This window comes from Uloborus diversus, chromosome 3, assembly GCF_026930045.1.
Source record: "Uloborus diversus isolate 005 chromosome 3, Udiv.v.3.1, whole genome shotgun sequence".
NCBI lineage: Eukaryota > Metazoa > Arthropoda > Arachnida > Araneae > Uloboridae > Uloborus > Uloborus diversus.
In genome coordinates, this window is record NC_072733.1 from 115,018,913 (window position 1) to 115,037,303 (window position 18,391).

The window sequence follows — 18,391 nt, forward strand, 5'->3', positions numbered from 1 at the left end:
ATTATTAATCAATATGTTTTTGAATGAAAATATCCACAACTTTATATTTAATCATTATCATGCCCATTACCGCAAGTTTCAACAATCAAACTTTTGGCGTTCAACAATCTTCCACTCAATTTTATTGCGATATTTCCTGGATTTTCCGACCTGACAAAATCTTTCTCATAAATAAAGCACAATTTGTTTATCACATAAATACGCAAAACAGTGGAAGGATTCAGTAGAAAGGATAGTAGAGGGATTTAGTAATTTATACGCTCTGAGTTTCTTAGGTAATGGTAATCATTATTGAAATCTAGAGACTTTTCAAGTGTCAACAGTACACATACCCTGCTGTTCGATGCCGTGATGTCTTTTCACTTACTAGCTGTAGGCCATTTTCTGTGGTTTTTAGGACCACTGGGGGACTTATTCGAAATTTTAGGCCTCCCACACAAACTAGTTGATTCAACATTTTTAAAAAGTTACCTTTCAACTAGTTGACTGGAGCTTTTCCTTGAGTTCACACGAGGCAACTAAATTGAATCATCCGATCTTCTAATAAGTCGAATTTATTCAAGCAACTGCTACACAGCAACTGTTAAAACTGAAACGAGTTGATTCAACTAGTTTTCTCGTATGTAGAGCGAATGCTTGGCAATGTCCCGATGAGTTGAATCAACTAAAAACTTGATTCAAGTCATCAAGATTAGAATGGTAGCGGCACATGGTGCCTGGTGTGTCTGATGAGTTAATTGTCGCGTGCAGAGTGCCGGGCGATTCCTTCACTTTTCTACCTAGTTACACATCCTGATAACCACTCGTACGAAAGTTGATTCAATGAAGTTGCCTCGTATGAAGGAAGGTCCCAGGTAACATTCTCAGTCCTTAAGGTTCAGCTTGTAAAGGGAAAAAAGCTTTAGGTTCAGTTTTTCTTATAAGTGAGTTAAAATTAAAACCCCCACCCCCTGAAATCATATTTTTTACTAAAAGTTATGATAGACTAGGATGCAAAATAATTGTTAATTTCATCGCAACAGCTAAACGTCAACTTACACGGACGAAGGCTATGTAATCATTTTGCTTCATTTGATTGTTAAAGAAATATTTTGAGATATTTATTATTAAACATAGTTATTAAGTCGTTCAGTATCGTGGAATCACGAGCACATGTTCGCAGTGGCATTGCAAAAGCAATAACACTTTATCAAAATGATACTATTTATATAAAATAGTAAAATCGCACTGGACAGGATATTTTCTTATATTGAACCACATTGTTACAGAAAAAAAATGTTCAGTTATATTTGCATCGATAAATAATCTTGTGCCCATCTTATAGAATAAAATTTATGCAAATGACTACCTTAAGTTTGTAATGGTATTTATGCAAAACGATTCAATGTGTTGGAGTAGTGCAATTGGTTAGTATGATAAATTATCCATTCACAACATTAACGCATGCAAAACGATTTTATGTTTGGAGCAGTAAAGTTGGTTCTTGTACCAAGTTATCCAATACTTACCATTTTATGTTCCGTTCCTGCGAAGTTCTTCTCGGCTTTATAGAAAAATGCAACCTTTTGCCACACACGAGATGATGGTTCGATACCTGCTTCTCTGTCTTTGAAAAAAATACCTGAAAAAAATCCCTAGTTTTAAAACAGCATTAAATATCAATCTCAATAAATTGAAAAGAATAATTTATCCTTAAATTTAAAGAAAACTCTCATTTGTTTAAATATTTTTCTATGCACGATAACACAACCTGCCCAAACGCATCTCAAAATCTAGTCAAAGTAAATTAAGAATACAAAAAGAAGAAGATAAACTTCTTGACTAACCTTGAATCATGTCTGGAATGGATCCTTCGGTTTGTTGCTTCAACTCTACTTCAAAGTGCTTATGCAAATCGAAACTGCGATAGCAGGGTTATATTCTCTTGAAATCTCTGACAAAAGATTCAATGCCAACAAATTTAGATTTCAAGAAAAGAGAGAGAATAAGCTCTATAAATAGATTTCCAGTCACACTGAGCGCAGGTTGTAGCAGCAAAAATTCTAAAACTCTCCTGATTTGATTGGTTTTGATCGAGAGATTCATTTCGTGCTTCTTTTGCGCAGTTAAACTATGCATAGAACTTGAAGAGTAGGACAAGTTTTTTGGGCATGTATATAGCTTGAAGAGTAGGACAAGTTTTTTGGGCATGTATATAGCTTGAAGAGTAGGACAAGTTTTTTGGGCATGTATATAGCTTGAAGGCATAATAAGCAAAGCACGCGACTCTCTCTGAAAATCATTCAAAAAGTACTTTGCGTATACTGAAACCTTTTTGACGCGGGAACTATTAATCTGCTACATTTTACTGCAACAAAAAATGCTTTGGTTCGACGAGAGTACAAGAAACTACATTTAGGAAAAAATGCAAGACACTTTTTAAAAAATAATCCATCACCTTTCATTTTCGGTGAAAAATGGGATAAAGACCTGACATTGATGTTTTTTAAAAAGTCAGATCGTAGTTTTATTTTGTACATGCTTATTTCTTAGCATGGGCACATATGACCATGATTAATTTGTTGGCCATTCTTACTCAAAATTGTTATTTAGGATTAATGATAGAACATGAACTCAATTTTGCAAACTATAAATAAAAATGCAGCAGTAGAATAGTTCTCTTTATTTTGTATCTTTATTAATTTTTGCTCTTGTTCAGACGAACCTATCAATAGCGATTTGTCAGTTACTATTTTTTTAATTTTAATTTTGCCCAAATTAGTAAGTCAAGATATTTTAAACTTGAATGTATTATAAGAAAAACAAATATTTTATAATATTGTTCAAAACTTTTATTGTGTATTTACTGAACATAACTGAATTCAACGAGCATGATCATAACTAGTTTTTAGTGTGACCATAAATGGTCAAACCAGTGTATTCAAATATATTTCAGAAAAAAAATATTATTCACAGTTGAAAATTAATTAAAATTTTACAGCTATAATCGTGCAATTTAAAAGTTCTAATACCGCGAGAACTAGTTTTTCCCATGAAATGCAACTGCAACACCACCGTTAAACAACACTCTAAAAAAAAAAAAAAAAAAAAAACTCTTAACCATGCCCATAACAGGCCATTTGCTTTATCTTAACCATGCCCATAACTGGCCATTTGCTTTATCTCTGAAGTGATAAGTTGTTCACTGTTAAATTTTCACATGTTTGTTTTGCATTTTAAAATTTTCCAAACGAGACACTTTTTTCCCCTATTCCAATTTTTGTAAAACAAATAAAATAAACTCATTACAATTGTGTTCCTTGAATTTCCGGTACGATTTTCGCAAAATGCTAGTCACCACACGTGATTTGAGTCAATGTTGTTGCTAACCAAATTGGTGTAAAACCGGATGCAATTACAATTTAGTGAAGCCGCAGAAAAAATTCATTTTCTGCAAGATTTTATTTAAATGAAGAGCGAGGATAAAAGGCAGAAAGAGGCCGATGTCTATTTTTTTTTACCTTCTTTATTTTTTGAAAACTTAATTACTGAGAGGAAACAATGTGGATAGGTTTAAATACTATTTTCTTTGTCTTGTGGTATTTTTGAGATTTATTTAAGTAAATACTTCTTTGCTCTACAGAATGTTGAAAAAAAAGTGACTTCTACCGTGCACAGGTGAACATGTGTGGGACACTCAAGAATATGATTCGAAAACAAAACAATTCTTGTAAAAATAAAAAGAAAATCTTTATTATAACTGATATAGAAATATATTACATTGAGTTCTACTTTGAACAGACCTTTTATGTGAATTTAAAATGCACAGCCATTGAACTAAAATGAAAATATTTCCCCCCAAATAATGCATTATAATATGTGCTCAAATCACCTCACTGTTAAATTAAAATGTTTCTTCAACTGTAACTGGAGCACTTGAACATATTTTAATAAAAATTCGATGCTCAATATATTGATCCAAATAAACAGAAAACGATAACGAAGACACTGCTCGTGACTTACCCAAATGGTTAAGATAATATCCTTATCATATCATCTGTTTGAGCCCATTCCGTAACATCATTTTCAACAAAAACGAGGATCTTATTTGTGTGTTTTCGAATAATGTCACTCATTCTTTTACGCTTTTTCAATCCAAGAAAATTTTATTGCTTAAATATTGTTCATACATATGCAATGTTTGCAAAATTAGTTTACTACAGAGTACGATAATATTCTTTGAATATCATAGTTAATTTTAGTTAAAAAATAAAAAAATAGTTTTGTGCCTATTCCTTGTAGTCTTAACTTATGACACAAAACAGCTCACCAACCATTTGGTAAAAAATTTTTTAGAAGAAAAATTACTTAGCAATTATAATAAACTGAAAATAGAAAATTAAGTACTAAATGATTTTAAATTTGTACACGTGTTTTCACCATGTAATGACATGCTAATTGTAATTTTATTCTTTTTGAGGGGCACATGTGGAATGATCCCAACTGATCCCTGATGCTTTAGTTTCAAGAGCCCATCAGCTTAATTTGGCTAAAATTACAAAATAGAGTTCTTATTTGTGTAAAAATAATTAATAACTCATAAATTAGCCTGATTTAGCCCTTTGCAAGAATTGCAAGCAAGAGAGGTACTCGCAATTCTATCTTAGCGTTGGACATAGGTGCAATAACGCTTCTGGAGCTTTCTTGGCAAATCAGGAAGGCATCGTGCTATTATATTGAATCTTCGTAAGTTTTCTCTCGACTGACTATAACAGGGGATATTACTGAATTCTTTAAAAAGATTCTAGAATAATTTATGGAAGGTTACTGACATTTAGAAGAAAACATTCCTGTTTTTTGCAAGATATGTTGCTGGCAGAAATTGGGCACATCAGCTGCCCATTATTTTCCAGGAACGTTTCTGAATCTTTTTTACAGTATTAGCTAAAAAAATCGTTGCCGAAACAATTTGTTTTTATTTCGTGCGTCGTATTTCCTTTGACATGCTGGGAAATTTACCAGTTCTCTTCGAATAAAATTTTTCGGTTACCGAAGAACCGCGAGGTTGGGGAGATATTTTCTGCCGTGGGAGGATAAAGTGTTGTCTGTTGAAATGAGGTTTTGAGATATTTGAAGAAACGAATTTTGGATTCCATGCCAACAATAGGGAACTGTTGGAATTTGACGTTTCTTTCGTGCTTTATTTTCAGCCGACACCAAACAAGCACGATTGTATACTAAAGCTAAAATAAAATAGATGACAAAAATGCAAAAAGAAATGAATTTGCAGATACTGTGCTTTAGATTACCACGGCGGTTTTGTATCCGCATTATAATACATATAACTGCAGTATAATGAAACTTAATTTTTATCAAATATAAATTAATGACTGTAAAACGGCACAGTACAATTCATATTCACATTAAACTAAATATCCAGCCAAAAATAACTGAAACTACGCCCCGTGCAGGTGCATGTACAGTATTTTAATAAATTGCCTTTGAACACAAATGTATCTACAGAAAATAACAGTAATTATTGCGTAAATGTGATTAAAATAATTCTACCTAGAGTACTGCCGTGTATTTTCTTATAATATAAAGAGCTTAGAATGAAATGCAAAAGTAGATATCGTTCATAAGAAAAGTTGGACGAGCAAGACTACAGAAAACTATGAATAAAAGGTCTTTTCTATTTTGCAAAATATGTGAGATATGATGGTAAGCTCGGTATAACCGATTCTGCGGTATACCGAGGTATGGTATAACGGGATTCTACAGTAATGTGAATGAGGAAAGAAATCATGCACGTGATAACAAGCAATTGTTAATTAAAGAATAACGAATAAATACCATTGTGCTTGAAAATTAAATGAATGAATAACAACGTTTTGATGGACAAAACTTGCAAATTACTGTGTATTTGCAATTTTTGTGCATCAAAACGTTGGTTATTCATTCATTTAAGCAATTTTTAGTTTAAATTGTTTAAACGGAAACGGAGGAGCCGAGAAAAGGTTTTCCATAACAGTGTTACTCGTTTAGAAAACAATGTAGGTGCTTTGCTATCTTGTTTTATCGATTTAAGATTCCGAGTGGTAAAAAGTTCCACCCAAACAAACAAAACTTTCACACCTCGCCCAATTTTACATTTTCCCCCATTATGGTCTACTTTGGTTATGAGTTTTTAATTGGAAGGAAATTCAAAATATAATACGAGCAGCAGTTTACAGGATTTCGCAGGTTGTTTAGAAATATCAAAGACATTTTCAGCAGGAGTATAATGAATTTATTTAGTACGATTTCATTTATTCAATGTTTCATGACTTTCTCTTAAATGAGCTTTTGTGGCGCCCTCATCTTCTTTTAAATTTATTGCTTATACAGAATAACACAAAAGGTTTTCTTTGCATGCAGTATTCAAGATTTTAGAAAATTTTAGCTTGTATTGACAATTTCAAAACAAATGTTAATTCTTTCTATGGTTAAGAATTAATCCAATACAAATTAATGACTAAAATTGACAGAGTAAAAAATGAGGTTAATTCATGCATTTTATTACTTACATTTATAGATGAACCTAGATTCATTCTTAAAGATTGCTGCACGACATGATTATTTTTTTTAATTAAATCTTATTTGAGAAGAACTGAAATTTTCAGTTATTTGTTTATTTTAAGTAATGCTTTTTCTTGATGACGTCACAAGTCTCCCTTTCAGAAAAATACGGTTTTTTTACAAAACATTAACCCAGACAGTCTTCAGACGGTGTCACATCACATCAGACATATAGCACTTTAGCGGGAGTCTTACAACAGTGTATATGATTAGTTTATTTTTTCCAAAATATTCTTTAAAAAAATATTTAATTTCTGAAGTTTTATATGTAAGCTTGAAACATTTCAATCGAAATGACAAAAGTTGACTTCAGAATAGAAGGAAATCACAGTGTAACATGCATTTTTAATGATGCTTCCTCCAGACTTCTCATTTAAATAACTTAACTTCATGAAACGAACTAATAATAAGAATGCCAGTATTTTATCTTTCAGTTGAAGAGATTTACTTTGCACTGCAAAACCGAAAATTTTTTCAACGCTTACCTAGTTTCTCCACATTTATTTATAGCACAAAGTATACTTTCTGACTTATGTATAAGAAATGACAGTTGATTAAATTAAATAAATTAATAATTAGATTAACTAACTTATGAATTTAAATTTTTTTATTCTAGCATAAATTTATAAAATAAGTAAGTCAAGTGTAATATTCGTATTTCAGAGTTAGACAAACGTAAGTCACGCAATCGCTACTTTACAGGAGAGTGGAAAAACGGTCGCTTGGTGCACACAAAGAACTGGACACGCGATCTTTTAGCACTGGTAAATTATTACAAAAGATTTTCTTTTGGGATTATAATCATATGGCTCAATGCGGAACCGAAATTCTGGACTTACGTCAGTCTAGCTCTGAGGTACAGATATATACTCTTTTGCAAATGCAAACTACATCACTGAGTTTGAATGATTGTACCAGCTTTTTAAATTGAAATCTTCTTCATTTCAGAAAACTACGAATACGAGGACGACAAAACATCTGTGTTTAACGATGGGTGGAGCAGTGATAGTGTGCAAAATTTTTGTTAGTAAAACAATACACGAAGCTGAGATATTAGGCACTGGATTTCAAAAGAATCGATTCAAAATGGAAGCAAATTATACTAACACTACTCATTTACTTTCAATGGAGTATTATTACTACACAGAGAACATGAACGCTGTTGTGTCCATGGATGGTAACGGAACATCTCCCCCTTATTTTGGCTACAGCAATATATCATGGAGAGGCTCATCTTCAGAAGAAGACTGGAGCCAATACACGTGGAACGGGTCTCAGTACCCAAGTGGTTACTCTCAAATACGAATAATAGCAACCGCATTTTTTGTAACTTTTATTATGGTGGTCATTGTAGTGGGAAATATGCTCGTATGCATAGCAATAGCTACTGAAAAAGCATTAAAAACTGTCCAAAACTGGTTCATTGCATCTCTGGCAGTCTCTGACTTTCTCGTCGGACTTGTAATTATGCCATTTTCATTAGCAAAAGAACTAATGGGTTACTGGATCTTCGGAACTGTTTGGTGTGAGATTCATGCTGCCCTAGATGTACTGCTATGCACAGCTTCCATAAATAACTTATGCCTCATAAGCTTGGATCGGTATTGGTCAGTGACTCAAGCTGTTGAATATTTGAAAAAAAGGACTCCCACAAGGGCGATTCTTATGATATGTTTTGTGTGGGCACTTTCTGCACTTATATCATTACCACCACTCTTAGGATGGAAAAAGGACGACAGACCAGAAGACTACCCATCATGTTCACTAAGTGATGATGTAGGTTATGTACTATATTCTGCCTTAGGATCATTTTATGTTCCGTGTTTTGTTATGGTTTTTGTATACATCAGAATATTCATAGCTGCTAGATCGCGAGCTAGAAGGCATGTTAAAAAGACACGTCAAGCATCAGAAATTACGAATGATCCGCCAAGAGACAAGTCCACGACTACCACTACTTGTACGAGCTTTAGCAACCCGAGCCCACCTGATAAAAGGCGAGATACAGATATATTTAGGTAAGTCTTATGCATTTATCGTATTTGAATATGACTTAGTTGCAAAGGCAACCTTAAAGCAAAATCAAGCTTAAAGTAGTTGAACTAGTTTAATCTTTTGCGGTTTTTCGTCGGACTTAGTCTTACATTAAAATTTGCCGTTGCTGTCTTATGTCGGACAATATCCGACACGTGCTTAAATTACTATATAATTTTCATGGACTTGAACTGGCATCTCTAAAATTGATCTTAGGATACAGTGAAACTTCCATAAGTCGAAATTGCAGGGAATGCGAAAAAAAATCGGGTTATTGAAAATTTGTCTTATCGAATGCGAAAACAATTCTATATAATAATATAAAATGCTCCCACTGACACTCGTTAAATTTATAATATGAGTAAGATAGTGATAGAATAATGTATCAAAAATAACATATCATCATCTCAAAGCAACCATATAAGATATTTTGCTGTTATTCCTGGGATTATATATCTTACTGTTGTTCTGAGGCGACAATGCATACTTGACATAATTAATGTATAATATGAATTCAAGAGTTTGAATAGGTTCGAAAACAAATTTATAACTTTATGTTGGATATAACAATTTTTACTTACCAGGGAAAAACATATTTAAAAAAAAATCTGTTATCAAACGTTGCTTTAAGCAGAAATTTGTTCTTGAGTCAAAACGTCCTTGAATACTTTTAAAGCAGCAGAGAGGGAGGAACAGCATGAAAGAGGGAGCACCGCCAATCGAAACATTTTTTCGATTTTTTAAAATTGTTGAAAACTTAGAGACACATCAAACTTAAATGAAATTTTCCTCTTCTTTGCTAAGCTACAATCGAATAAATTCAACTTTTCTTCGTAGCTTAAAATTTTAAATAATCTCTTAATCTATTTTAAAGGTCAATCCTAAACGTTCAGGAATGAATGAAACGGCGCAACAAACATTAACTTTCTATAACAACGAATGAAAAAAGCCAGTCATGGAAAAACCAGTAGCTTTGTATAACATCTCAAAGTCTCCAAAAAATAGGTCATATCATAACCCTCCCTCTCCCGTTTTCTTTAAAAGTGGAACTATTCCACAATCCCAAATATACGCACCCCCTCCCCCCCGATCATTTACTAAGTCCCATTTTCGGGCTGTGCTTAATCAAAGAATAGGTTTCCCCTATGGACAGTAAAGTAGACTTTTCTGTAGCAGGAAATAAACAATAATTTAAAACGAAAAAAAAAAAAAAAAGAGAATTTGCCAATTTTAGTGCTAATAATCGGCTTTCAAAGATTTATTTGATCCACTTTGTCTAGACGCCTTTTGATGCAATGCAATGGTGCTGATTTCTTTCTTTATTTTCACACTTTTTGTGGAGAAGGAAAAAAAAGAAAATATTTCAACTTACAGAGTTACGTGAACAAGGAAACTTTGACAATAGTCAAAAAATAAAATTCGACTTATCGAATATTTCGATTCAACGAAATTCGTCTTATCGAAAATAAATAACATTAGTTCCCTATACAGTTAGACGGGAATAAATATTCACTTCGGCTTATCGAAGTTTTCGACTAATCGAAATTCAACTTACAGAAGTTTCATTGTAGTTGAATGACTCATAATACTCTGCAGTTACGTTCTATGATCTCTTTGGATGTACCAGGAAGGGAAAACTCGGGAAAAAAAGGACCGCAAAGGGTTAAGATGAATATTGCAATAAATTGATATCCGCATTACAATGTTAAATGTTACTCACTGTAAAAAAAAAATGGTGGTTTGCTGCTTGAAAACTAACTAACTGAGTACACATAATGCTTAACTTTGCTTTATTTTGGCTCTAGCTTGCGTCTGTTGCCCCAAAATAGAAAAAAGGAATTACTTTTTTTTCTTTTAACTACAGCAGTGCATCTTTTGACACCTGAAGTACGAGTAGTCATTTTTTTCGAAACTAAAATCTAGATTAAAAGTTAATTAAAAGAGGGTCTTTTCTGAAGTTTAACAAAAATCAGATGAAACTACTTAATGGTAACGGAATTTATTTAGTTTATTTGTATCCAATCAAATATTTACACAAAAGAAATAATTCTAGTGAAAAAAATCTGTCTTATACTTAAAGAAAATTTTACGGGAAAAACCTTAAATAAAATAGATAATATTTAACAGAAAATAAAACCACAAAATGCATTTGGAAGCATTTACAAGAAATTATATCCTCATTTGATAAACTTCACGATAATTATAAATCACGCTCGAGTTTAGTTGAATATTAAAACCAAGTGCAAGTGGTGGCTTCGATCGGTTTTGGAAATGTCATCGGTCAAAATGATATAAATCGATTTTTTCTGATCACTTCTTTTAACTTATTATAAATATTTCGCCCAATGGTTTAAAAATATCGATAGTCAAATTAAAAACACATTTTTAATTCATCGTGGTATAATTTCTAAGAACTAATCAATGTTGATTTATTTATTACTGTAGGATAAGTTACAAATTTGACATAACTTTTTTTATATTTATGCATGATTTATCGTGTCATTAATTGAATAACTATAATAGATTTGGATAATTTGTTTGATTAAAATACGATTTAAAAAATCTTGTTTGAGATCGTCAACGTTTCGTGACACTGTGAAACAATAAAGTACGTTAGTTGAACATAAAGTGAATGTGAAAAGTCATAAATTTGACCTTACGATTAAAAGGTTTTAATATCATTGTTCATGTCTATGTCTCTATCGAGTACAATTGATTGGGAATATTTTAATAAACTGCGATCAAAAAAATCTTTTTGTGATTTTTAATGCTTCGTGAGCTGTCAGATAAAAACAAATGTTACTAGGTGAAGACAAAGTGTTTACATAAAAGTGATATATCGTCGCCCCAGAGCAACAGTAAGATATCTTAGTGTTATTTCTGGGATTATATATTATATATATTATATATATATATATATATATATATATATATATATATATATATATATATATATATATATATATATATATATATATATATATATATATATATATATATATGCATACAGTAAACTCCTGACGATCCGCGAGTCAATCAACAATCAGGAACTGAAGTAAAAAGTAAATACCAGTGGCTGTTTTTTTTTTTTTTTGTAGAACAATTGTAAATTTAAACTCAGTTATTTTCGTTTTTTTTTTATTTATACTTTGATTGACCTTTCTTCATTGTACATGCACTTGTTCTTTATTAATGTTAAGTTCTGTTGTGCAAAAATACAAAGCATTTTTGCTGTACTGTGTATATTTTTACTGTTTGAAGAAAGTATTATGCTTCAATACAGCTAAGTTTTTGAGGAAGGACAATTTTTACATTCTGTGTCCCTCATTTTAGTCTTTTTGCGGTTTATCCACGATTTTTATTATCCGCGGCACTTGTGCCTCCTAATTCTGCGGATAATCAGGAGTTTAATGTCACCTGTTCATTTAGGGGACCATCAATAAATGAAATAAAAATAAAACATTTCTTAAAAATTCTTCATAGTAAATAGCTGGGAATAAATAATAAATTTCAGCAATTACTTCACCAACTATACATATAGTAATTTTCTAGATTTTCCTGAAAATATATCTTATATTCACGAAGATATAAATATTTCTTTCAAAAATATCAGTTTTTTTCGCATGTTCTTGTTTCAAAATAAGCAGAGTTTTCTGTCAAACTTTATAAAACTTTTCGAAAACTTGACCGCATGCAAGACAATCGTAATACTAAAACTTGAAATCGAAATATTGAAAATTTGATGAAATATAAACATTTAAAGAAATAAATTTTTCACTGCGCGGTAGATAGCATTTTATAACTTTCAAATTTTGTTTGGTAAACAGTTTGGTATCTCGTAAGAAGAATCCAGTTGAATATCAAAAAACTTAAAAATAAATTGCCAACTTAATGAGCCGCATTTTAATTATTCTCGGAAAGGAGACGAATTGTATGGGACCTTACACAAAGTTTCAACACTTGCATACAATCTCTTAGTGTGATTCGTGATCGAAACAGATTATTTTTGCTTAAATGTGTGCATTTAATTAAGTAATTACAGTAAAACCTGTAAAGTTGACCACCTGTCTAAGTTGACCGCTATTTTCAGGTACAGAATTTGATATATATCATATAACTCAACCTCTATTAGTTGACCACTTGATTAAGTTTACCACTAAAGTAGTGCACCGCAAGTGGTCAACTTACACAAGTTTCACTGTACTTTCCTTGAAATAAAATTACTCGCAATGTATTTCGCAATACAGTGGACGCCGGTTAATTAAATCACTGGTGAGTTGAATCAACCGTTTTAATGAATCAAATCGTCAAAAACAGTACAAAATCCAGCTTCATTGAGTTGGCCGCTTTATTGAATCAGCCGTTTTATGGGATCGAAACTGTTTGAACAAATGTGATTCTTATGAGCGGCGGCCACTGTACTATTTTTTTTTCTCATTATAATTGTTTAAAATCTATCATTTTTATTAAACTGCCTGACATAGAAAATGTTACACTACGAAGATTCAATCGAGAAATATGCAGCTGAACACGCTCTGATGATCTAAAATGCAAGTTTTTTACGTGATCATAGAGTGGGATAAAATGGAAAGAAAAGCAGCGGATGAATAGCAGAGGATAAAAAAGGAAGAAGCTGTTAAAGAACTGACATTCAATACTTCCCGCTACTTCGAGAATACAAAATTTCGAGATGTTGAAAGTAGTAGAAAAGATGAATGGCTCAAGAGATGTTTGGACGACGCCGAAGGCCCTTCCGGCAAACACGATATTTCGAGTAGTTAAATTTTAGACTTGCATATTGCTAGTTTATTTCACAGTCGTTTCGCTGTTGAATGATACATTGCGCGTAAAACCTGAACTAAATAGATTTAGTATCCACCGGAAATAGACGATTTTTCGAACAGTTGAATTTTAGATTTGCATATTGCTAGTTTATTTCACAGTCGTTTCGCTGTTGAAATGTGCACACATCTGCGCCACAGGATGGTTTAGCATCCATCCTGTGGCGCAGTCTATAACGCAGAAGGTTTACTTGTCTTGAGAAGGCTGCGGTTCAAACCACGGTTAAAGTATGAATGTTAATAAAACTACTCGTAAGAAAATTTATTTTCGAAACATTTTTCTATGAATATTGATATCATTAAAATGCATCGCTTTTTGAAACCGCTACGATAGAAAGCATTATTTTACAAGTAACCAAACAGCATTTTTTTTAATTGAATCTGCACTCGTGATATGAAATTTTTGCATATGTAATTGAAATTAAATACATTAGTGTAATAATTAAACAAAATATGTTTTTACTCAACATGAAGAAGTAATTATAGTAAACCACTTAAGAAGTTTACTGCTGAGGAGGATAATTCTTCCATAAAAAAAAAACATTTCTGTATTTTTTGTACGAAACATTGAAAATTGTATTCTATGATACTTTCCTCTCGAAGGGGGGGGGGGATTTTCCTTCTTAAAACTCATGTGATTTATTATATAAGAGAAACACACCGACGACATTCGAAGAAGGATTGCTATAGAATATTCAATAAAGTAAATTATTTAAAAATATTGATCACTCATTGAAAATTTTTCGATATGAAATCATGTAATGATAATTTAAAAGACTTACTAGTCATATTACAGTTCAATTAGTTTTAAAGAAATGAACACTGTAGAGTTGAAGTTTTAATTCAACATTCTGGTGTGAAACTTCTTAAGAAGGGTATAAAAATTAGTATCCTGAAAAGTGTAGTCTTACAATTTTTCCCTATTACCCCAGGATCACAGTTGAAAAAAAAAGATATGTAGGAAATTTTTGAAATGGGGTGAATATTGGCGAAATAAATCTAAATTAAGTTGGTACAAAAATATTATATCTAATTTAACTTCAGTTCAGATGATGAATAACAGCGGAAGCGGTGTGCGACTTCATGTATGACGTGATTCTCGTGCTTAGTTATCTACTTTGAATTCAACAGTCAGTGAACAAGGTGACTCTTATTCTTGTTTTCTAGATTGTTGATTTAAACTGTTCAATGTTCATTCTGTTACGTTTTTATTAATGACTTGCCGCCTCCGGTGACTGACTGGTTCACCCTTTTACGAATTCCTTTTTCTATGCAAGCAGCCGCCAACGGTGGCTGTTAGTTTGAGCAATTGGTTCGAGGTCTGTGGGGTAAAAAGTACTAAAAACTGCTAAAAGTCTCCTAAAACATTAAATTTTTTTTAGACCAAGCTTTTGAAAAATAAATAATAGTCTATGTTACTTCCGATAGTGTAGCTTTCTTTTAGTGAAAAAATGGTTAAAATCGGTACAGTAGTTTTGGAGCCTATTCGATACGAACAAAAAAAGAAAAAAAAAAAAAGATCCTCTTTATAATATTAGTAAATATTTAAAAAATGTCCTTGAAATTGCATGCAGAATAAAAGTTTTAGAATTATTATTTCATTTTAGGCTTGTACAGTAATTGTATTTCTTCCTTTTGATTGAAACAATTTTTAAGGCTTATATTTCACTCTGTTACACAAAGTGGTCAAAGTATTAAAAAAGTCATTCAGAAATTACTTGTACTAACCATTGACACTTTATGATACGCATATAAATTTAGAATCAATACAAAAATATGTTTAGTTGGAGTAAGTTATTTTAATTCATAAACAAAATTCAACTTTTCAACTTATATTGTTGGTTTGATATACGACATGGCACGAAGTGAGGTCAAAACAGTTCAACAGAAAAAAATGGAAATATATGACTGGAATAATCGTGAATAATTAATTATTCACATTAATTTCGTGAATAATCAATTCACAAATAATTAGTCGCGAAAAAGTCACGACTAATTTTTTACCTTCATTTGCCTTCTTCTGACTAAACAATTAGTTGGTATATGTTTTTGTAAAAAAAAAAAAATAAAAAAAGGAAGATGATTTCTACGATGAAAATTTAAAGATTAAACCTTTTAAAAGAAAGCTTCCAATGGTTTCACTGGTTTTGAATTTCCCTATGCATAATAACTCTAAATGTAATATTTTACATACATGTAAATCCTTCTAAACTTCCCTGGATTTTTTTTCTTTCTTCTCTTTTGGTTTTCCACTTTTACACATATTTCTTTAACTGCGTCCTTCCTCGAACTTATTTAGCTATGTTTACTCACATAATACTGCTTCGCCATACATTTTTCTCAACGCCGCCTTTAATCTATTTTTACAATGTTTAAAATGTGCATTTTTGCCGCTTCAAAGCAAACGCCGAAATCATCTATACATACGATTTCCCCCCCCCCTTCTTAGCTGTTTATTCATTTTTTATACTTTATGTGAGACCGGTTTTTGTTTTTCTTTGCTTGGTATATTTTAAATTTATTTATATTCGATTAGTTTTTATTAATGCGTTTAAACAAGTGTCTTTATCTGTAGATCAGATTTGTTGAGCAAGCAGCTAATTTGGTAGAATACCTTTTTCTTCACACTTGATATTTAAACAAAGGTACTTGATTGAAAGCATCAAGAACCATTACAATCATTTTGCTTTTATTAGCAGTACTGTACTTGTAGATAATACTCAAAACACATTTTCAATCTTTAAAAAATGTTTTTACTTTTTTGTAAAAAAAAAAAAAGAAGATGATTAAGCGAGCTCATTCCAAACGTGCTTGCATCGAATGTTACCTTGAAGTATTTTAAACATTGCATTTTGTAACGCAAGGTACTTTCAAAAATCATAACTTTAAGAAAATAAGAATCGAAATATTAATAAATAAATAATAGTAATGATAATAGATTTAAAAAAATAGTTGAAATAAAGACATTGAAGAATCACAACTAGTAGATTTCATTAAATTTAACCGTGTGTTATAAAGGACTGAAAAATCTGAATAACAAGTGGAATATTTATGGTTATTCAAATAAAGGTAAAATTAATTCGATCCAATATTTGCTAGAACATCGTTTCTTAAATATTGTCACGTTGAACCCCGGGGCTCCATGGACATCACTGAAGGGTTTCACGAAACATTGCATTTTTAATTTCAACTTAACCACGTAAAGCATCGATAAAAATAAGGTTTTAGCGAAGCTTTTAATTAGTATTTTCCGAATGAATAGCTGAATAAAGACTAAAACCAATCGTAAATTAAAAGCCCATTTATTCTTAATGCACGACCTTCAAATATTTCAGTTCAAGAATACGATGCGGTTATTGTAACAACATCCACTTCATACCAATGACAGAAACTTAAATCAATGACTTTATTGGATCTCTGGTGCAGTGTAAAAGATGGATCTTTTCAATTATTATGAAAGGAGGGTTGGCACTTTTAGCATTTGCAACAACATATGTGTACAAAGAAAGTACTCAATTTATTATAGTTATAATTTGTACTCAAATTAAAAAAAAAAGAAAAAAAAAAGAAAAGAAAGAAAAAGGCTTGAATTCAAATTATGTTTTTTCTCAATCCCGAATTGCAATAGGACCCTACTCGTTGGGCTTCTTGTTTTTACTAACGAGTTTTATCGCATCCGTAATTTGAATTCAAGGCGTCAAAATTCAAATGAATGCCAGGGGGTTTAAGCCTGATAATGTTTTCGCGTAAAAAGGATTGCGTACAGTCCAGAAGGTCGTTTATAAATAATTCGATTCCGAGGTACATAATCGTTTGCGTTATAAGCATAGAAAAATAAAATCAAAGGACGGACGTCATTCAACGGTCAAGTAAAACACAATAAGTAATTCGTGATTTTTCAAGAAAAGAAAAGAAAAAAAAAGAGAGGAGGGGGGGGGACAGCGGACTTGAAGCTTCATTTGACAGGAAAGTTCATCTGTCATCCATAAACGAAGTAGGAGAATGTGGGGGCAAAGTGAAATAGTTAAGAAGATTGAGCTTTTTCAAAATGATCAAATTAAAAATTTGTTTTGAAAATTACAGTACATAAAGCACGAACATTGTATTTTATATTAAAAAAAACTTTGGATTAAAACGGTATTTTTCACTTTTCGCACTAAATTTGCGCCTGAAAACAAAAAGTGGAAACATTTCACCTTTTTTTTCATGGGATGTGAAAAATAGAATATTTTTCTAATGAAATATTTTCTATTCAATTTTCAAACTTTTTGATAAACAAAATCAGTAAATAAAAAGTTCAATGAATAAATAAAATAAAACAATCAATGAATAATAGACTTAAATGATGTATCAAGAAAAATAAATGGGTGATTAAAAGAGTGAATGAATAAGAAAATAAGTGATTAAATAAATAAGTGAATTTTTAATTGAAGGATTGTAAATGAATTAATTATTAAATGATTAAGTAAATGATTAAGGGAGTAAATGAAATAAACTATATTTCACTTTGCCCCATCCACTTTTACCCTCATAAACTTAAATAATAGTACAAAATATTTAAAATACAAATGAGCTTAATATAACCTAAATAAATTCTGCACCGTATATTAGAAGGTCTCCATTAATATTAAAAATGTTAAAAACAAAACTTTTTCATTTTGTTAAAACTGAAATTTTTTTTTTGACTTATTACAAAATATTACAATATAAGTATCGATTTTTGAAAATTGCCTGTTTTATCATATGCTTTAATCTTCAGCGGTATTTTAGCCTGACTGGAATATACTACATGTACTGCTATATAGTTAAAATATTACCAGATAGGTGGCGCTAAAAACAGAGTAAATATTTCACCAATTTACTTTGACCCACTATCTCACTTTGCCCCCCCCCCCCCATTCCGCTACCACATCTCTTTA

At 31.4% G+C, this 18,391-nt stretch overlaps 1 protein-coding gene across 1 annotated transcript in view; it reads left to right on the plus strand.

The window, feature by feature from the left end:
• LOC129218134 (alpha-2C adrenergic receptor-like) overlaps window positions 1-18,391 on the plus strand; it is a 131,405-nt gene that overhangs the window by 5,758 nt on the left and 107,256 nt on the right. Inside the window, exon 2 of the mRNA XM_054852344.1 lies at window positions 7,546-8,615. Within this exon, the coding sequence (XP_054708319.1) occupies window positions 7,588-8,615 (1,028 nt within the window). The 5' untranslated portion in view covers window positions 7,546-7,587. The remainder of the gene's footprint in view (window positions 1-7,545; window positions 8,616-18,391) is intronic.